The 22,615-nt window shown below is 36.7% G+C and overlaps 1 protein-coding gene across 4 annotated transcripts in view; it reads right to left on the bottom strand.

Moving 5' to 3' along the window:
* LOC101892851 (myosin heavy chain, non-muscle) overlaps window positions 1-22,615 on the bottom strand; it is a 98,496-nt gene that overhangs the window by 61,525 nt on the left and 14,356 nt on the right. For all 4 annotated transcript variants that reach the window (XM_059120479.1, XM_059120480.1, XM_059120481.1 and 1 more), the window contains one exon: window positions 8,059-8,274. In XM_059120479.1, coding sequence (XP_058976462.1) covers window positions 8,059-8,274 — 216 coding nt within the window. The remainder of the gene's footprint in view (window positions 1-8,058; window positions 8,275-22,615) is intronic.

The following is a 22,615-nucleotide window of genomic DNA, read 5'->3' as shown; positions in this document are numbered from 1 at the left end:
CGACACTAACAATAAAGATTACAATGCAGTTGATTTCAAATCGAAATAAGGATGAAAGTATTTAAAAAAAAATTCCCTTGAGATTGTAAATCTAAATATTTGTGGCTATGGTCTTTTAAAACTCCTATTAAAAACCTAGTCCCCATCCCTCAAATCATCACCGAACTGAATATTCTCGTATTCCCTTTGTTTGTGTTTCCTTTCCAATAATAATTAGGTCGTTTAAAAACCACTTAGCCCTTCTTCTACCTCTTCGGACCCGATGATTTCAATTGAGACAAATTTGCAATAAAAATAATTTATTTTATTTGTCATTGTTGTTGTTATTGTTGCTTGTAAATTTAAACAAGTTGTAAAATGTCCAACTGTGACGAGCGGTGATGGTAGGCGCCAATTCTTGGTGATGGCAATAAATCATCAAATCTCAGCCAGAGACTGATTGCCAGCAGCCACAAACAGACCCCAGCAAACAACACCACCCAGCAGAGACACAGTGTGCACTGCAAGATATGAAATTCTCCTCGAAACCCCCTCTCATCCTGCTCACTAAAAACGTTCCCCAGTATCCATCAACAACCACCACCACCCAACATTTCAAATAAATTACAAATGCAATGAAATGTTTGTAAATACATGACAGACCGACAGACAGACAAAGAAGAAATGCAAAATAGTTTTCAGTTTAGTTTGTCTGGTGGCTGTCTGTGGGGCTACGAAGTGTCACCTACCATTTGCTTATTATTCTTGGGGAAAGAGAGGGATATAAAAGCATCTAATAGAATAGTGGCGGATCATGGTCGTTAGTATGATGAGATTTTTGTCACTAAATTGTAAAATATTTGTGTAACACACCTCATATCGTTTAAATAAATTATTTAGCAATTGATACTTAAAGACCGGGCCGAGACTATCTATCATCTCCCTGCATGCTAGGACGGAGGCTAGTAGTGTGGCATTGCATAATTAACCTAACTGCTGCTTCTACGTTCAACACACACACACAAAATTTTAGTGGCTTCCCATTCATTGAACAGGGGAAAAAAGGGACAGGAGATACCCATTCCCTTTGCCCCCACTCCCTGTAACCACAAACATGTTACCTAAATTTTAGAATTCAATTTCTATTTTAACCACAAAATGTCAATAAACATTTCTTTTAATTATTTTTGAGCAATGAACCCCACCTTACAAATGTCCAGAGCTATTGACGAGCTATCTGCGACACAGTTCATATTTGCTCGTTTTTATTCTCAACTGAAACTTTCTGCTCCCTACTATTTTTTTTTTTTGTTTGGGAGCTCTTGAGAGCTACTTCTGTTTGAAAAATGCGAGTGAGAGTCCGAATAGAGTAAGGGTTTACTATGGGCTGGGGGAAAATATCGTTATCATTAGATATATATTATCGATGACCAAATAATCGACAAGGTGTCAACAACAAACTTTCGACTATCTATCGAAAATTTATCAACGAGTTATCGTCGATAAACAGTCGACGAGCTATCGATAAACAATGAACAAATAATCCAGAAGCTGTCAACGAGCTGTATATTAACAAACAATGAGTTATCGACCAGCATATTAAAAGCTATCAACTATCTATCAGAGAGTCATCAACGAGCTATCGATGACCTTTTAATGAGCTACCGACGAGCTGGAAGAGTAATATCGCTGAACTATCGATCAGCCATAGAAAAACTATAAGTAATCGATATCGACACCCAACCAACGAGCTATTGGCCATCTATCTATAACTAATTGTTAAACTATTGATAAAATATCAATGAGCTGTCGACGAAGTATCGATAAGCAATGAATCGAGATGCTATTAACGAATTATCGATGTCATTTCGATGAGCCACAAAAGAGCTATCGAGAATTTATCGATATAGACAAGATAGCGATAAAAATTAAACAAACTATCGATTAGCAAACGACACGTTATCGACCTGCTGACAATTTATTCACTATCGACGAGCGGCTGATGAGCCATCAATTGACCATCAACTACACATAGTCAAGCTATCGATACGTTTTTGACATCGATAAGCTACAGATGTGCCATCCATGAGCCAATCCATCGATGAGTAATTGATACGTTATCAAGGAGATATTTGATGAACTATCGATGAGCCACTAACGAACTATTGGCAATCTACTGAAAAGTCATTGATAATCTATCCACAATATGTCAATGAGCAGTGGATGAACTATCGATGAGCTACCACCCTAGCCATAGCTGATGGACCGGTGAATTACCGATAGGGGTTATCGATGCGCTAAACGACAACATATCGAAACTTTATAGACGAGCTGTCAGCAAGTCATCGATGGAAAACAATGGATCAATATCGATAACTTATCGATAGACCATTGATGATATAATAGCTATACCGATGAGTTATCCGCCTACCAACAATTAATTGACTAGCTAGCATTAACGGCCAATGGATGAACTATCGATGAGCTATCGATAAGTTATCGATCGAGCTATCATGAATTTATCGATGTGCCAATGACGGGCAATGGATGAAATATTGAAAATTATCGATGCGCTATCGACGAGCAATGGATGAAATATTGATAAGTTATCGATGAAATATAGATGCCCCTCGTTGTTTTATCAAACACCTATTTAATTTTTTTTTAATAGAAAACCAGTTGAATCTTTTCAATCCATGGAATTTCTTTGGCGGTCTTTTACCCATACACGACCTCCGGAAAATCTTATGCTGATGGAAGACATCCTGAATGTTATTTTTGGGTAGAATACCCTCCGACGGTCATCTAAGCATACTTTCTGAATTCTTTGGATTAAAAACCTACTGAAAGTATTATATGGATCGAAGATCTCCCAAAACTTTATGTGTAGGAGGCCCTTGGAGGTCGTTTTTATTTATAGAAGACCTTCTTAGGTCTTCTCTATACCGAGGTCATATCCATAGAATACCTTCTAAACGGGCCTTGTAAAGACCTCCCGAATGTCTGAAGTTCTGTGGATAGAAGACATCCTGAAGGTATTTTATGGATAAAAAACCTTCTGAAGGTCTTTCATAATTAGAACAAATCTTCAATGATTTTATGCCTAGTAGACTTTTAAAAGATTTTCTGTAAAAAGAAGGAAGATAACTATAATATATTTAACAAATAGAAGCCCCCTTTTCGGTCTTTTATAGATCAAATAGTTGCGGAAGGTCATGAACTGATAAAAATACGTTCTTAAAGTTGTCTATAGATAGAAGTTGTCCTGTCTATGGACTCTTGTCAGACGCCCCTGAAGGATAAAAAACTTCGTAAGAGTATTTTATGAATGGGTTTTCTATGGATACAATACCTTCTAAAGGACTTTTTTTATAGAAAACCTCCTTAGGTTTTCTCTAGACGGAGGACTTCCCCTTCCTATCCATGGAAGACCATCTAAACGTCTTGTATGAATAAAAGATCTCCTGAATGTCTGAAGTTCTGTGGATAGAAGACATCCTAAAGGTATTTTATGGACAGAAACCCTACTGAAGGTCTTCCATAATAAGAAAAAATCCTCAAGAATTGTTAAGAGGTAGTAGACTTTTGAAAGATTTTCCGTAAAACGAAGAAAGATAGTTATAACATGTTTAACAAATAGAAGCCCACCTTTCGGTCTTTTATAGATCAAATAGATACGGAAGGTCATCAACTGATAAAATTCGTTCTTAAAGTTGTGTATAGATAGAAGTCGTCCTATCTATGGTCTCTTGTCCGACTCCCCTAAAGGATAAAAAACTTTGTAAAAGGGTCTTCTATGGATACAAGGCCTCGTAAAGTACTTATTTAGATAGGACACTTCCGGCTGCTTTACTATAGACCTCTTATAGGTAGACAAATCACTTGTCGCTCTTCTACATATTGGAGGTCGGCTTTGACCTTTCGGCAGAAAAAGATCTCTTGTTGAACTTATATGAAGACGGAAGATTAGGATAAAAGATATCATGTCTGCCTTCTATAAATAGAGGACCATCTGCTCTGCCTCCTTTGGCTCTTCTTCGGAAAGACAAAATCTTTTGATACTTAAATGAAAACAAAAAGATCTCCAAATACTCTTCCTAATTAGAACAAACCCTACCATATAAGTAGTAGACTTTTGAAAGGTTTTCTGTAAAAATAAGGAAGATAAATACAACATTTTTAATAAATATAAGCCCTCCTTTCGGTCTTTCATAGATCAACTAAATTCGGAAGATCTTCAACTGATAGAAGACTTCTAAATGTTGTCTATACTCTTGTTAGACTCCCCTGAAGGAAAAAAAAACTTCGTAAAGCTATTTTATGCATGCAAGTCCTCTTAAGGTTCTTCTATGGATACAATGCCTCCTAAAGGACATATTTAGATAGAAACTTCTTGCTGGTTTAACATAGACATCTCATAGGTAGACACATCACTTGTCGCTCCGCTTTGACCTTTCGGCAGAAAGGATATCCCCTGTTGAACTTATATGAAGACGGAAGATCTGGATAGAAGATTTCCTGTCTCCCTTCTACAATTAGAGGACCATATGTCGCTCTTCTAAATATCGCAGACCTGCTTTGGCTCTTCTACGGAAAGACAAACTCTTTTGATACTTAAATGAAAATAAGATCTCCTAACTAAAACAAATCCTCAAGGATTTTTTATGGGTAGTAGACTTTTGAAACATTTTTAACAAATATAAGCCCTCTTTCCGATCTTTTATAGAACAAATAGATTCGGAAGTTTTATGAGACGGAAGATCAGGAAAGAAGATTTCCTGTCTCCCTTCTACAAATAGAGGACCATCTATCGCTCTTCTAAATATCGAAGACCTCATTTCTACGGAAAGACCAACTCCTTTAATACTTAAGAAACAAAGATCTCCAATACTCCTCCTCCTAATAAAATTTCAAAAGATACAACTTCTCTGTAAAACGACCTTCAAAAGAAACTTAATTTCAAACTCTGTTCGATTCACACAACGGAAATCTAATCATCCGCAAAAATGAACGCCAACATAAATCGCCAAGCGGGTTGTTTGAGTGGCACGCTTGTCCACATGACCCGCTGGCTCAAACGTGCGACGACTCCGCCGCACAACAAATGATTTTGGATTTTCGCTTTAAATTTTAATTTTTTAACCTATTTTCGATGGCAATTGTCGACAAAGAGAGGAAGGGAATGCAAAAGGGGTTGGAAGTCCACCAAAAACATAAATTTCATTTTAGCTTTTATTCAATTTTTAGGTAGGTGGATTTGAGAGTTTTAAGATTTTGAGTTGCTCTGGCGACTTATCACAAGAAATAAAGCACAAAACGATAGAGAGAGAGAGAGAGAAAAGACCGAACTAGAAAAACATTTGGAAAAAATAACACGACTCAGGCAGGTCTGACGGTGGTATGACGCCAACACAATTCCGTTTCCAGCGGTTGTTTTTTTTTTTGTTAAAAGAAATAAAAAAAATGTTATTCACAGTTTGTTGTCTCATTTGAATGTTGTTGCTTTTTGTTTTGTTTCGCTTTTTTTTGCGAGCAAAAAGTTCTTTACACTCAATTAAAATTCTAAAACAGAAGTCGATAAATATCTTTAAAATTATATGTTTTTTGTTTTATTTGTGGTTGTTGTTTTACTATTGGCTTGTTTTCTGTTCGGAAAAAAGTATGTTAGGCCGTTTTCGCTTTTGTGGCAAAACCGCAAAACATTGTTTGGATTTTTTAGAGATTTTTGTCAAGCGTTGTTTTTTTTTTTCTTAATTTCGATTTGGTTTTGTTTGACATTGTAGCAGTAGATGGGCGTGTTACGGCTTGTAACCTATCACAGATATCTCAATATTTTATTGCAATTTATTTGTTTTTCTATTTGGGTTTGCATTTTGTTGAAGTTCCAATTAATGGTTTTGTCTGTTTGAAACTAGGTGGCAACGCCCATGGGCATTTTACTTGCTGAGGTGACACACATATAAATAAAAGATCTAATCAGATTTTAAAATGCATTTTTTTTATTATTTTTTAAAACATGTCTTTGAGGGGATAATTTGTATAGATTATTTGGATTCCTGAAAAAGTTTGAAAAATTTGGAAACAGGAATTACAGGGTGAGATAAAAAACTGCAACAAAGTCTAACGCCATAATTCTTACATTTTTTTTTTAATTTTATTGAATGAAAGCAAACAATGTCGGAAATAGCATCAAATTTTAGAATAAGTTTGGTCACCTTTGGCACGAATTATGGCCTTCAAACGGCCAATGAAACCGTCACACGCTTCCCGAATGTTGCTCTGCCGTATTTTTGCCCATTCTCGGCGAAGCGCTTGCTTGAGGTGATCGACACTTTCGTATTTTTTAGTGTCAACCTTGCTTTCCAAAATACTCCAGACACAATAGTCCAACGGATTGGTATCCGGAGATTTTGGTGGCCATTGTACGCTGGAAATGAAGCGAGGAACCTCATTTTGTAACCATTCTGGGGTGGCGCGTGCTAAATGCGATGCTGCTGAGTCCTGTTGGAATGTCCAAGGTCTGCGGCCAAAATATTTGCGTGCTCAAGGCTATAAAACACCCTTCAGAATATTTTCGCAATAATATTCGGCATTTATTCTGATGCCACGGTCGATTAATACGAGCGGAGAGCGACCATCGGCTGTTATGGCGTCCCACACCATCTCCAAGGCCGGCGCTTGAGTTCTAGTGGCCAACCGAAGGTGCACATTTTCAGCTGACCTTTTTGGGAAGTAAACACGATCATTTTGTTTGTTTACAAACTGCTGGACAACGAATGTTTTCTCATCGGAGAAAACCAAATTCGCCAGTTCACCACTTTCGGCCAAGCGAAGCAACTCTTTAGCACTTTTGAGTCTATTTTCTTTCAGTTGCGGTGTAAGTGCGATATGTTCAGCTCACGAGCCATTTTTTGGCCACTGCGACGCGGGGTTCAATCACGTCGCTTCTTTATTTTTCGAACCATTTCTGCTGATGTTGCTGTTTTCTTCCGTCCACTTCCTTGACGTCGGGCTACGCTACCAGTATCACGGTAACCAGCGATTGGACAAGACACAAAAGATTTATTCACATTTGAATTCTGCATTGCTCTAACGATAACCACTTGTGGTTTTCCAGCCAAATATAAAGAAATCACACTATCACACTTGAATTCCAACTGGAAAATTCTCACCAATATGCTTTTGTACGCTTGTAAACAATATAATGAGCTGTCACTGTAATAATTTTAACAGCTGTCGGACGAGTGGCTTAGAAATGACAGCAGTCTGAAGTTGGTTGCAGTTTTTTCATCTCACCCTGGATATTGACCTTTCGAAGAAGGACGATTTTTCAACAAAGAACGTGGAATTTGAAAATATTTTCTTATCTTTAAAAAAAAATTTTAAAAGGTTCTTTTTTAAAAAAATTTTTTTGCTCAATTTATTAAAAAATATATTTTTGTTAAATTTTGTTTTATTTTGACAGTGGGTGGAAAGATAGATTCCGATTTTCAAAAAAAAAAAATCCAAAATCCCCTTCTTTTTAGACATACAACTCTACCACATGTTTTGCTCTAAAATAAATATTTGCCAATATCGGGATAGTCATTTAGTCAGTCACTCTTCCATGAAATAAACTGCTCAGCCACTTTAGAGGAATTCAGCAGAAAATTCAATAATTTAAACAAGCAAGCACACCCTTCGGGCGGGCAGTTGTTAGTTGAATAAATATTGGAAAAATATCACTTTTTTGGCTGTCGGGAATATAAACAACCAAAAAAAAATCTGAAGATAAAACTAATGGTTGGGATACATATATATTTTTAAACAAATATTCAAATGTCCATGTGAGAGTGTGTAAACATTATTAACGACCATAAATTTCTTCTTCGATTTGGGTATTCTCTTCAAAAATGGACAATTGTTTATTTAGTCATTTCGCTTAATGACGACACAGCTCTATGAACGGAAATCGCGCACATTACCTTATTGACAACATTTTGCGTTTGACGGATGTATGAAATTGGCATTGATTTCCAACAACGTTTTGGGTATTTTTACAAAATTTAAAAAAATAAAAATGAAAATCTTGGTACTCACATAAATTAGACCAGAATAGTATCTGTCTTTGATGTTGTGCAAGACGGACGCTTCGTTGAGACATGTCAGTTCGGCCATATCCTCGACTTTGTCGAATTTAGGCGGATTCATTTTTTGTATGTCGTCACGCAGAACCATGACCCGCTTACCCGTTTCGGTAAGTTCGACTTCGACTTCGTCGCCATGTTCACGTTTAATACTGGCAGCACAGAAACCCTGCAAGAAATAACCAAGAGAGAAATAAAAAATTAAAATTATGAAATCTGGTTTATATTATTTCAACAAAGGAGATATCTGAGAAAAAACTCGTTTTCTGTAACTATTTAAATAATTTATATATCAACGAATGCGTTGTATCAACCATGTGGATAATATACTTATCCATAAACTTTGATATTTTATTTATGCATAAATGTGGACAATGCATTTATCCGCAAACGTGAATAAGGCATTTATCCAAAAATTTGAATTTTAATAATTTTTTATCCACAAATGTGGATAACTTATTTATCCGCAAACAAATGTAAATAATTTATTTTTTCAAAAGCAGATGTGTTTTATCCATGAGAATAATTGATTTATCCGCAAATGTGGATAATTTATTTATCCACAAATGTGGATACTTTATAAATACCAACGTGGTTAATTTATTTATCCATATACGTGGATAATAAATGTATCTGAATTATGGATAATTTACATATCCGCAAACGTGGACAACTTATCTCTCCACAAATCCACAATGTGGTTAATTTACTTATCCGTAAATGTGGATAGTATGTACAGGGTGAGATGAAAGAACTGCAACCAACTTCAGACTGCTCTCATTTCAAAGCCACACGTCCGACAGCTGTTAAAATTATTCCAGTGATAGCTCATTATATTGTTTACAACCGTACAAAAAAAAAGTTATTCGTGATGGAATTCAAGCGTGATAGTGTGATTTCTCTATATTTGGCTTGTAAAGAAGCGACTTGATCGAAACCCGCGTCGCTGTGGCCGAAAAATGACTCGTGAGCTGAACATATCGCAATATTCCATTCGGCAAATATTGAAAAATGAGCTCGGGGTAAGGCTTTTGAAATTCCAAAAAATGCAAGAACTTACATCGCAACAGAAAGAAAATAGACTCAAGAGAGCTAAAGAGAATTTGGTTCTCTACGATGAGAAAACATTCGTTGTCCAGCAGTTGTCCTGGAATGGGCCAAGATATCGCATAGCAATATTCGGGCAGCGCGTGACGGTTTATTCGCCGTTTGAAGGCCATAATTCGTGCCAAAGCTGACCAATTCGAACAAATCTAAACTTACTCTAAAATTTGATTCTATTTTCGAAATTTTTTGCTTTCATTTGATGAAAAATTAAAAAAAAAATTATGGCGTTTGACTTTGCTGCAGTTTTTTAATCTCACCCTGTATATTCATGATCACCATAAAATTCTAAGTCGATGTCCGTCTGTTGAAATCACGCGATACAGCCCACATTATTCAAAATTTGGCACAATAATTTGTATTGTATCTAGGATGGTTGGTATTGGAAATGAGATATATCGGCCCATGTTTTGGAATAGCCGCCACATAACGTTGCCTTCGGATATTCGGTATTTTGACGATTTTCACCACTTTTTTTTCACAGATTGGTCTAAAAATGAGTTCTAGCTCCGGTAGCGAAGCATTGTATGTAGGGGTCCACGTTTTTGTACCTCCCGGTATTCTGCATTTTGATGTTTTTCGCCATATTTTTTACGGATTTGTCTAAAAAAATTGTATTTGTAGGTCATAATGAGTTCTAGTTCCGGTGGCGAAACATATTATATAGTGGTCCACGTTTTCCTATAGGGCACATATAACGATGCACACCGATATTCAGTATTTTGATAGTGCTAGTCTCTTTTACCCACGAAATTGTTTCAAAGTTGGTAGTTAAGAAGATTTGGTAGATGGCAATCCTTGAAGTATAAAATTGTCTATAGAGGTTCCTGTTTTGGTGTGGCCCCATATAACGGCCTCGCCCTTTTTATGGTTTTTGAAATGTTGCTGTTATCTAAGCGCTCTAACTGGTATTTGTAGTTTAATGTGGAACACGTTTAAATTCAGATACTTATATACAAAAATGTTTCCTTTATTCAATGGTGGGAGGTATTAAAATTTCGGCCCGGCCGAACTTAAGGTTTTTTTACCTGTACCTGTAAAAGTCCACTTTTATTGACCTTCAAGCTCCCTATTTGAAGTTGTTATTCATCTCATTCCCTTATTTATCCCCCTTCTTCTATTTCAAGCTTTTGTTTACTTTACCAATTAATTATGATTATTAAAAAAACCCAAATGCATTCCTTCACGCAGAGAGCCACAGAGAGTGACAATGGGAATTTCCACTTTATGGCTATGAGAAGGAAGGCCTTTTGTTATCATGTGTATGCCGTAATTCAAAGGCAACTCTGGATTACTTTGAGTAACTCACTCTCATTTTTTCTATTTTTTCATTCTCCTCGGGCATCTTTTGTGTGGTGTATTTCTAAATATGATGCATGTGTGCAGTAATTTGTGTTACTACGAGAGAGCGAGGAGATGTAGCATCAATCTCCACCATAATACCGGCATTACTGCGAATTTCATAATGCTCTTTTCTCCTCCCTCGCCTTAACCTCTCACTCTCTCTATCTCTTGCTCTCTGTTACTGTAATTTACTTTATGCCGGATTTTATGGGATTACTGCAAATTGGTATTTGTTTATTTTTCTCCGTTTCAATGTGTTTGTAAGTTTGATGCAATTTTTGCATCACGATATGGCGGCGGCTGCCAAAGCCCCAGAAAAAAATACACACAATGACGGCGTTGTTAAAGAAGAAGAAGATGAGTGCAACAGCAGCAAACTAAACAAGTTCAAGGCTCTGTAAATGAAATTCCTTCAACTTGACGTTTAAACTTAATGAAAAATGCAACACAATTCACAAAGTTGTTGCAACGAAGTGGAGAGAGCCAACCAGACAACAACAGAATCCAATAAGAGGAAGAGAAGGCAACGAGATGATGGGATGAAATTCAGAGAAGAGAGAAAAATATAAACACCAATGAAATATATCCGTGAATCGAATCAACTGTTTGAACGTGTTGTTGTGTTACAGAATAAAGCATCTTCTGTTTCTTCTTCTACTTCTTCTTCTCATTTTGAAAATAAATTCAATTACATCCGATTTATGGGTTTATGGTATATCTGAGAAGATGTGTTTATATTAGCAGCGAGGCAGGGCTGTTTTGTGTGTCGGAATTTTGCGTGCCTGCTGCAGTAGATGCAAAAAAAAAGAAAAATGCAATTCAATGCTGTTGTTTATTTTCTAATAATAGGCGCGTGAAAAAAAAACTAGAGAAACAAAATTTTGCAGTTGTTGTATTTGTATATCAATGTTATTCTTGGCACAATTGTTTGGGGCATGAAATTTATTGTTCGTTTTTTATGCTTTTATTTTGGGGGATTAAAAAAAATTATATAGGTTATCAATAACATAGTATTTATCTTTGAAATAACCAGAAGACCCGTTGAAGGTCTCACCGATGTATCCTGCAATGTCCTTCTCAATCATTTCGGATGGATGGGTCCATGGCTCAATAAAGAAACTAGGAAAAATGCAACTCCATACCGGAGCCTTAGAGGAGAGGTCTAACGGCCAAAAATTAGATTTCTCAGAAAATACAGGGTGAGATAAAAAAAACTGCAACAAAGTCAAACGCCATAATTTTTACATTTTTCTTTAATATTTTTGAATGAAAGCAAAAAATGTTGGAAATAGCATCAAATTTTAGAAAAAGTTTAGATTTGGTCGAATTGGTCACCATTGCCACGAATTATGGACAATGAAACAAATAACTTTTTTTCTGGACAATTCGCACAAAAATGCTTTTGTGCGCTTGTAAACAATATTCATTATATTACTGTTACTAGAATAATTTTAACAGCTATAGCACGAGTGGCTTAGAAATGAGCAGTCTGAAGTTGGTTGCAGTTTTTTCATCTCACCCTGTATATAAAAATATATCATTTCAGAGGCTACATCGGTGGCAGGACTATCATGTACCAAAGTCCCGCAGAAGTCCTGTATTAGGTATTCTACCCAAGGGAATACATTTATACATAGAAATTAAGTGTTATTATTATCCATTTACCCTCCCCGTCTCCCTTAAAATCATTCTGTCAACCTAAAAATTTGGAGTCACAAAAAACTGCCAACCATTATCTCCCAGAAAACTACAAATTCCTCCAACCAAATCAAACATTACTCTATGTTGAGGAGGGGTGCAAATGTCAAGGAAAATAAAAGAAATAAAAATTTCATAATTGTCAAAAGATAATTCCAAACTTTTGTGTGTGTGTGTGTATTTTTTCAAGCAAACATTAATTTGACACAGAAGCAACGTACACTCACAGTCACGAGCGTTTTAAAGAAAATGTATGTCACATACTTATCTGCTTTTTTATGACGGTTACATATTTTACTCACTCACAAAATATTTTTTTTTTTTTTTATTCTTGTTACTGTTGCGCTGCTACCGGTTTGATGTGGCGGCTCACTGCCACCGACAACAACAAACGCAAATTAATAATAAGTTGTTATTTTTGTTGCTTCAGTTGCTTGGCTGCACCCATAGAAGAGTTATGAGATAAAAACAAAAACAAGCAACAAAAACAACATCGTTATTAAAATTCTTAAAGGCCTGCCAGCTACCAGTATTCATTTGGGGTGCTCAATGTTGAAGGTGTGTGTATGAGAGTTGGTTGAAAAAAATATATCCCAAAAACGGAACAATGTTCTCTGAAAATTTCGAGATGGGTTCAAAAAATAACTCTGGCAGCTCCTCGATAGAGACACCGAGCAGCTCGTCCATAGGGACACCGAGCAACTCGACGATAGGGACACCGAGCAGCTCGTCCATAAACTCTCTTTAGACTCTCTTCATGCTAGTCTCCGAGCATAGAGAATTGGAGCAACTCGTCGATAGAGACTCCGGACGCCTCGTCGATAGAGACTCCGAGCAGCCCCCGTTAGGGTCTCTTATAGATTCCCTTCAGAATCCCTAAACTCTCTTTAGACTCCCTTCATGCTAGCCTTTAAAGACTCCCATCAGCTCGTCTAGCAAGACTATACATGTGCAGCTAATCTACAAAGACTCCATATCTTCAGGTTCGTCCCTTAAGATCCCTATCTCAAGCTCGTATATACAGTGGTCTATAGATACCCGGTCTATAAAGTCCCGTCTATAAAGATCCCTTCTATAAAAACCCGGTCTATAAAGACTCGCTCCAGCTAGTCTATAAAGACGCTATCTATAGGGACCCGCTCCAGCTGGTCTAAAGACTTTCTGCATCTGGTGTATTAAGACTTCCAGATTCCAGACTTTTAAGCTCCAACATTACGTTCTATAATAATAATAAAAACCGCACATTATAGTAAGCCACAACGACATGACAACAAGCGAATGCAAGTCTGACAGGCGAGCAGACTAGCTACCATTGCTAAGAATATCATAACCAAACAAAATAGTTAAAAAAATTAAAAAAAGAATGAAAGTGGTTTTACTAGAAATGCGGCGGTTATGTTCAGAAAGAACAAGAAAGTAATAATAAATTACTTCCACCAACACACAATGCATGCAACAAGAACAACAACAAATAGTGGCGGCAGCGGCGGCTTTTACCGGCCACAATAATCAGAGAAAAAACAAGAACAACAAAAACAACAACAATGAAAATACCACAATAATTACATTCACCTACTGCAGATTCATTCAACAATTCATTTATTGTTGTTTTTCCTGTTGGTGTTGTAGTACGGAGTAAGATAAAGCAACAACTCTCATCACTCATTTACTCGCCCGACCGGTTGGTAAGGTAGACGACATTTAGTGAAAGAGAAAAGCGTGAATAAGAAACATAAGAGAAAAACCATTACATTTCTTAATATATGAGTGGAAGAGAGAGAGAGAAAAGGAATTATAGACAATGGCCATAGAAAAGTAGAGGAGCACTAAGCAATTAGACAACATAACTTTTTAATGGAATAATTATAATAAATATAAATTTCATAGACAAATTAATTGTAAATTCTATTGTTGGTTGTGCAGAGTTGTCTTATTTTTATAGTTGAAAAGAATATATATTTTTTTGAAAGGTGTAATGGAAAGAAGAGCTATTACTAATTATTATTAAGAGAGACAACTCTAAGATATTGAAAAACCTTTTAAGATTTACTAACTGATTGTGACGAGCTGAAATTATGATTTTATACATTCAGAGTCTATATCTATATAAAAGAGGAAAATGTTTGTACGTTTGATTGTTTGTAATTTATAGGCTCAAAAACCGCTGAACTGATTTTCATGAAATTTTGCCGGCATATAGCATCGCCTGAAAGTAAAATAGGTTATATATATTTTGAACTGGGAACTGGAGATATAGCATCAAAATTGGAGGTACCTCCAAAAAAATTAGATACTGTATGCAAAAATGTTTTGATTGGTTAAAAATATAGTCTTCAAATTTGAGATGTTTGACGGAATTTGGTACAGCAATAAATTTACCAAATTATATTTAATTGATTCAGATTTGGATATAGCTTCCATATATTTTTTCGGCCGATTTTGTGTATTTGATGCACAGACCACGCTATGTACCTCACCTTTCAAGAAAATTTCTAATGCGTAACGGGATTTGATACAAAATATTTTTTTCTAAATTATATTGAAATCGGTGCAGGATTAGTTAGGTCATATGCATTGCTACCTCGAATTCCACTGATAGGAAAAATGCGATTCATATTAAAAAGATAGCAATTTCCTATATATTTGGCATTTCATATAAATTTGTGTATAACATTTGAAATGCATATAAAATCAAAAGGAGTAGCAAAGCGCGACGGGATCAGCTAGTCTTGACTATTCATACTCGCTACAAAAATTCACGAATAGAACTGTCTAGCGTGCAGTTCGTTAATAAAACACCCAGTTTTAACTTTTTCTATAGAGGGCCTTAGCCTCAATTCGTCTATAAAATCTTTCAGTATTTAATTGGACTATATAGAATCCTATTGTATACAGGGTGAGATAAAAAAAACTGCAACAAAGTTAAATGTCATAATTTTTACATTTTTTCTTTAAATTTTATTGAATGAAAGCAAAAAATGTCGGAAATAATAAATTTTAGAATAAGTATAGATTTGTTCGAATTTGTCACCTTTGACACGTATTATGGTCTTCAATCGGCCAATGAAACCGTCACACGCAGCCTGAATTTTTCTCTGTGGCATTTTGGCCCATTCTCGGCTAATCGCTTGCTTGAGGTGATCGACACTTTGGTATTTACCCAAGACACAATAGTCCAACGGAGATTTTGGTGGCCATTGTGCGATGGAAATGAAGCGAGGAACCTTATTTTGTAACCATTCTTGGATGGCGCGTGCTGAGTGCTATGATGCAGAGTCCTGTTGGAATGAAATGCGGTCAAAATGTTTGTGTACCCAAGGCATTAATACACCCTCCAAAATATTTTCGCGATAATATTCGGCATTTATTTTGATGCCACGGTCGATTAATACGAGCGGAGAGCTTTACCCCGAGCTCATTTTTCAATATTTGCCGAATGGAATATTGCGAAATGTTCAGCTCATGAGCCATTTATCAGGCACTGCGACGCGGGTATCGATCAAGTCGCTTCTTTACTATTCGAAGCATTCTACTGATGTTGCCATTTTCTTCCGTCCAATTCCTTGACGTCGAGCTACGCTACCAGTATCACAGTAACGAGCGATGGTACGAGACAAAAAAGATTTATTCACATTCAAATGCTGGTGTGCTCTAACAATAGTCACTTGTGGTCTTCCAGCCAAATATATAGAAACCACATTATCACGATTGAATACCATCACGAATAGCCTTTTTTCTGGAAAATTCCCAGCAAAATGCGTTTGTAAGCTTGTAAAGGATATAATAAGCTGTCACTGGAATAATTTTAACAGATGTCGAAAGATTGGCTTAGAAATGACAGCAGTCTGAAGTTGGTTGTAGTTTTTATTTTATTTCACTCTGTACAAAGTCCTATCCTGTAATATTGTCTCTCAAAAAACCCTGCTTTTGGGTTGCTCATAAAATCTACCAGCCAACCGACCCTATGCGAATACTCTCCACTTTCGTCTATAAAAATTCCAGGTTTTTGATCTTATATATAAACTTCAGAATCGGTCCAGACTTCAAGTTCGTTTTTTGATCATTTTTAGGGTTCGCAACTTTCACTTGTCTAAGAAGGCTCCCAAGGTTTGTCTACAGATACTTCCTTGAAAATTTACCATAAATTCGTTCAAAAACCTCTTCAAATCACGACTGAACTTTGAAGAACACCCTCCTTCAAATCATGTTTATGAATATGTGTTGAATTCCACGTCGTAAATCAAACATTGTTAGTTTTCGTTCTTTCCCAATATTTCATTTGAACCTTTGTCGGCAACTTATAAGAGAGAGAGAGATATGGTCAGATTTAAAACAGACTCAGTTATTTTATTTATAAGACATTCTAACTCGCCCACGTTAGTTTAAATTTGTTTGACTTAAAAAAGTTTCGTTAGTCTTTATTCTTTCTTGTTTCGTTTCGTTTTTTTCCGCATTTTTGGAGAGCTTTATTTATTGTTGCTTGTGCAACGTTAATGGTTGAAGAACATAGTTTGATTGAAAAAAGTTGCCTTAGGTTGTATTTTTTTTTTTTGGGCAATCGGCTTTTTCTTCCACTTCGTTGAAACTGTTTACAGATGCCTGAACAAATTTGAACAAAATTTTATGTGAAAGAATAGAAACTACTGATTTATAATAAATGAAGAACTACAGAATAATTGCATGACTGCTGTAGTTTGCGGAAATTTGTTTAAGGAAGTTTAACAAACAATGTGATTTTTTCTTGGCCCAAGAGGGGTGAGGGGGCAGAAAGGGATAGAGAGAGAGAAAGGTGTAGAAAAAACTTCGACAATAAAATGAGGCTTCGTCTCAGGAACGCCCGCAGTCGAACTTCGATAAATTTCAAAGACGTTGAATATTCCTGGAAGTCCTGTGGCCACTTCGCCGATCCCAATAAGTAATAACAATACTATCTGCACTATATAGGAAGAGTTCTCTAACGTCACGTACCAATTTCTAAGATTTCCATACAGATGTCATCACATGGAATTTATTTAATTTCTCTATAATTGTTTATTATATGCCTACTACTACTGTTATTTGACATTGTTATAGAGAAAATCAATGCTATTTGAATTGAATATTAATTATCAGGCAATAAAAATGTTGTCTATTACTGCGAACAATTGTAACGGAAAATTTTAAAATGATATTATTTTTAGTGGAAGCTTTTATAGACACGACAAGGAGGAAAGATTGATCCGGAAGTCCTTATAGACGAGCCGACTATATAGACTTTATATGGAGGGAGTTTTTTTAGACCAGCTGGAGTGGATCTTTATAGACGATGTGGAGCGTCATATTAATAGACGAGTAGGTGCGTCGGGGTGGATCGTTGTCTCTATATGCGGGCTGAAGTATCGTCTTTATAGACGAGCCGTATGAGGGTTTTATAGACTAACTGAAGCGGCTCTTTATAGACCAAGTGCAGAGGTTCTTTATAGACCAGCTGCAGTGAGTCTTTATTGACCAGCTGGAGCGAGTCTTTATTGACCAGCTGGAGCGAGTCTTTATAGACCAGCTGGAGCGAGTCTTTATAGACCAGCTGGAGCGAATCTTTATAGACCAGCTGGAGCGAGTCTTTATAGACCAGCTGGAGCGAGTCTTTATAGACCAGCTGGAGCAGGTCTTCATAGACCAGCTGAAGCGGGTCTTCATAGACCAGCTGAAGCGGGTCTTCATAGACCAGCTGAAGCGGGTCTTCATAGACCAGCTGAAGCGGATCTTCATAGACCAGCTGAAGCGGGTCTTTATAGACCAGCTGGAGTGGACCTTTATAGACCAGCTGGAGTGGACCTTTATAGACCAGCTGGAGTGGACCTTTATATTATAGACGAGTTGGAGCGTTGGTTCTATATGCGAACTGGAGAAGTTCTTTATAGACCAGCTGGAGAGGTTCTTTAAGGACCAGCTTTAGCGGGCCTTTATAGACCAGCTGAAACGTCGTCTTTATAGACAAGCCGTCTTTATAGATCAGTTGGAGATCAGGTATTTAGACGAGCTGGGGAGCGGGTCTTTATAGACCAGCAGGAGCGTCGTCTTGATAGATCAGTTGTAGAGCGGGTCTTTAGACTAGCTGGAGGTCGTCTTTATGGACGAGCCAAAGGTCGACTTTATGGACCAGTTGGAGAGCGGGTATTTATAGACGAGCTGGAGAGCTGGTCCTTAAAGACCATCCGGATAGCGGGTCTTTATAGAAGAGCCAAAGGCCAGAGAGTCTTAAAATGGTAACGAGGTATTTTTTGGGGGGAAGACCTTCTAGTGGTCTTCTGTGGAGAGAAATACTTGTAGAGATCCTCTGTGTAGGCGAATGTTTCTAGAGGTCTTCTGTGGAAAGATGTCCATCTAGAGGTCTTATGTGGAAAGATGTGGAGAGAAGTCCTTCGGGATGTCATCTAGAAAAAGTAGACCTCCCAAATGTCTTATTTCATAGATAACCTCTTCTGTGAAGACGAAAAGGACTTTAAGAGGTCTGCTATAGAGAGAAGACTTTAGATTGGTCTTCTACAGAAAGAAGAGCTTAGAGTGGTCTTGTACAGAGATAAGAGCTTAGAGAGGTCTTCTATGGAGCGAAGACCTCCGAGAGATCTTCTTTATAGAGAATACCTTCTTAGGGTCCTCTATGAAGAGACTTCCTTTAATAGGTCATCTATGGAGGGGATACCTTCGAGAGGTCTTCAATGGGAAGGGGACCTTCTTCTTAAGAGAGAAGGCTTCGAAGTGTCCTCTGTGAAGAGAAGTCATTTAAGAGTTCATCTATGGAGAGAATTCTTTCGAGCGATCTTCTAGGAACATCCGAAAAGTCTCTAAGGGAGAGAAGACCTTCAAGAAGATTTCTATTGAGAGACCTTTTAGAGCACTCCCATAGACTTTTGAGTGATCTTCCACAGAGAGAAGACCTTAGAGTGGTCTTCTACCCCTTCTTGGGGTCCTCTTTACAGAGAATTCCTTTAATAGGACATCTATGGAGTAGAGAAGACTTAAAAGAAGACATCTATTGAGAGAAATTTTTAAGCACTCCCATAGACAGAAGCCCGTTGAAAAAAGATTTTTAGACACAAATCGATATCCATTTAAAAGTCTTTTGTAGGCCACAGATATTTTGAATGTCATTTTCAGGCAAAAAAAAAATTTAAAGGATTCACATAGGCAGACGACCGTTCAATAATTTTTCTTTTGGAAGGAAAAAATGCTTTTTGCCATTTAAGAACTTCAAAAATGTTTTCTCATTTTTCGACTGGCAACGCGATGCAACATTTTCGGAATTTTTAATTACGCGTCCTCTTAGAAGGAAATGTCTCTGAAAAAGGTTCCCATCAATATTCAAAACAATAAATTTAAAAAAAGGAAGCAGAAACAAAATATGCATAGACATGAAGTCATCCAATGCAATGGCAACAACAATGCGCTTGTCCAAAATTAAAGGTTCAGCGATTTCGAGCGGATTCAATTACAGCGCACCGCAACTGATGCTGCTGCTGTTGCTACTGTTTCAAATGAAATTTTGCATAACAAAAACAAAGCGATGGTCAAACTGCAAAATGACAATATGATGAGTTGGCAACTGAGTGGGTGGTTGGATCGCTGCTTAACATTTTGTGGTCCAATGGCAACCAATCTAAATTTCCGTTTTGTTTTTTTTTTTCTTTTTTTGTTTAAAAAAATATATATTTCATGTGAATATTGAATGAAATAATATATTTAAAAACATGTCAATAGTAAATTTTGGGTTGATTATATTACAGGTTTTTTTCAGTTACAGAGCTAGATGAGAAGAAAGAGGAATTTTCAGTTTTCAAAAGATTGATGTTCGAAAAATTCCCATAAATTTTAATTAGTAAAGAAGAATGGATATCAAAAGAATATGCTAATTCGAAAAAAGAGGTTTGCAGAGATTTTTGGGTGGTTTACTCATTTGTATGGTGCTCAGTGTTTCAAAAAGTAGTTTGGAATTGATAAAGGAATTCCCATTATTTTTTGATGAAAAGGAATTTTACTTTTTACGAACAGTATTGGCTTGTTTGTTCGGGATACCATAGTATTTTGTTGGTGAAAAATGGTTTTATAAAAACAACAATAAAGGGATTAAGCCTGACTATTTTGCAACAACAAAATTTTACGTTTTTCTCCAACATTGACTCGAATTAAAGCAGAGAGTGCAACTCGCTACTGCAATTCAGAGAAATCGCTGTTCCTTCAACTCATAGGGTGTTCTATATCTTAAAGGCCTATAGAAGTTCTTTGTGGGAAGTTTCTACCTGCCGAAAACCCCTAGGAGCCCTTCTGTCCATTGGAGAGATAAAACAATCTTCATATATATCAGCATTGGGTTTCTTTTCTGCTTCTTGACAGTTTTATGTAATGTATAGCTATTTTTGCCCATATGCAAACAAAAACCATGACAAAACGAAACAGAGTAAAAAAAACGTTATTCATTCCTCCACATAAGATATTAGCAAATTGAAGTATTCAATACTTAACCCACTGCCCAAGCCCACTCATCAATATTCCAATAACGCAACCACACTACATCAAACACAACCAACCAACCAAGCAGGCAAACCAATTCATTGGTTGGGCACATGTGTACTCCATATGTAATGTACATATGTACGACGATCGACCGATCGATCAGTCCGTCCCTCCGTCCGTCTCTCAGTTTGTTAAGAAAACAAACGACATTGCGGGCTAGCCGCATGGTTTTGTGGTATTAACTTTTACTTCATCATTGCGAGTGGGAACCAGGGGAGTTGGATGGTGCGGTCGGGCGGGGGCAGCACACAAACCCCAAATGAAATAACACTTTAAAATTTCATCTAAGATAATGGAGAAGTACACATTTAGTCAAATGGAGTCAACACACATACATCTCCATATACATACAAACACACACATATGTATGTATGTGCATGTGTCTCCATGTATCTGTAGATACATAATAATAAAGTATGCAAACATTTGTTTTATTTAATTTTTATTTTCCTTTTTTTCTTCTCATTTTTATGTACCACTTAAAATTTGTACAAATAAAGAGAGTTTGTTATTTGATTGTCGCTGACGCTTCGTCATTTGTTGGTGGCTTGATCACTTAATTATGCCAAATGAAGAAGAAAAAAGTAAGAAAACAAACAACATCACTCAAAAAATAAGTTGATTGACGTTTTTTGTTTCCCTACACTCTCGTACGAAAAAAAAGTGCACAAAAAGTGAAAAAAAGTTTTGACCATTTTGCACGATCCGATACGTGATCGATCAATGAAAGCATGAGAAATTTGGAGGAAGAAAAAAAGTGTTGAAAGATTTTTTTTGTTTAATTATTTTTAGCTTTTTTTTGGGTTGGGGGAAAACATTGGTCGCTATGGCTCCAATACGTAATTATTTATTTAATAGTTTTGCTTTTTTGTAGTTTTAAAAACAGCATTCAAATTTTCTTCGTACACACCTTTTTTATATTTTTCAACATTGAAGAAAAACGCTAAATTAGCCATACTGTACAAAAAATCGCTAAATTGATTCAATAACATTAATATCAACAGTTAATTAAATTTAAAGCTGGAATCTTAGAATTTGTTATCAAGGTAAGTGCAGGGTGAGATGAAAAAAACTGCAACCAACTTCAGACTGCTGTCATCTCTATGCCACTCGTCCGATAGCTGTTACAATTATTCCAGTGACAGCTCATTATACAGTTTACAAGCGTGCAAAAGCATTTCGGTAAAAATTTTCCAGAAAAAAATTATTCGTGATGTAATTCAAGCGTGATAGTTTGATTTCTTTATATCTGGCTGGAAAAAAAAAAACAAGTGGCAATTCTTAGAGCACTCCAGCATTTAAATGTGAATAAATCTTTTGTGTCTCATATCATCGCTCGTTACCGTGATACTGGTAGCATAGCCCGACATCAAGGAAGTGGACGAAAGGAAGCAGCAACATCAGCAGTAATGGTTCGAAAAGTAAAGAAGCGACTTGATCGAAACCCGCGTCGCAGTACCGAAAAATGGCTCGCGAGCTGAACATATCGCAATATTCTATTCGGCAAATATTGAAAAATGGGCTCGGTGAAATTCCAAACAGTGCAAAAACTTACACCGCAACAAAAAGAAAATGGACTCAAAAGAGCTAATGAGTTGCTACGCTTGGCCGAAAGTGGTGAACTGTCGAGTGTGGGTTTCTCCGATGAGAAAACATTCGTCTTACAGCAAACAAAATGATCGTGTTTACTTGCCAAAGAGGTCAGCTGAAAATGTGCACCTTCGGTTGGCCACCAGAACTAAAGCGCCGGCCATGGTGATGGTGTGGGCCGACATAACAGCCGATGGTCGCTCTCCGCTCGTATTTATCTACCT

This window comes from Musca domestica, unplaced genomic scaffold (genome assembly GCF_030504385.1).
Source record: "Musca domestica strain aabys unplaced genomic scaffold, Musca_domestica.polishedcontigs.V.1.1 17, whole genome shotgun sequence".
Classification (NCBI taxonomy): Eukaryota; Metazoa; Arthropoda; class Insecta; order Diptera; family Muscidae; genus Musca; species Musca domestica.
The sequence above is the reverse complement of the archived record's forward strand: the minus strand, read 5'-3'. Positions and strand labels throughout refer to the sequence as shown.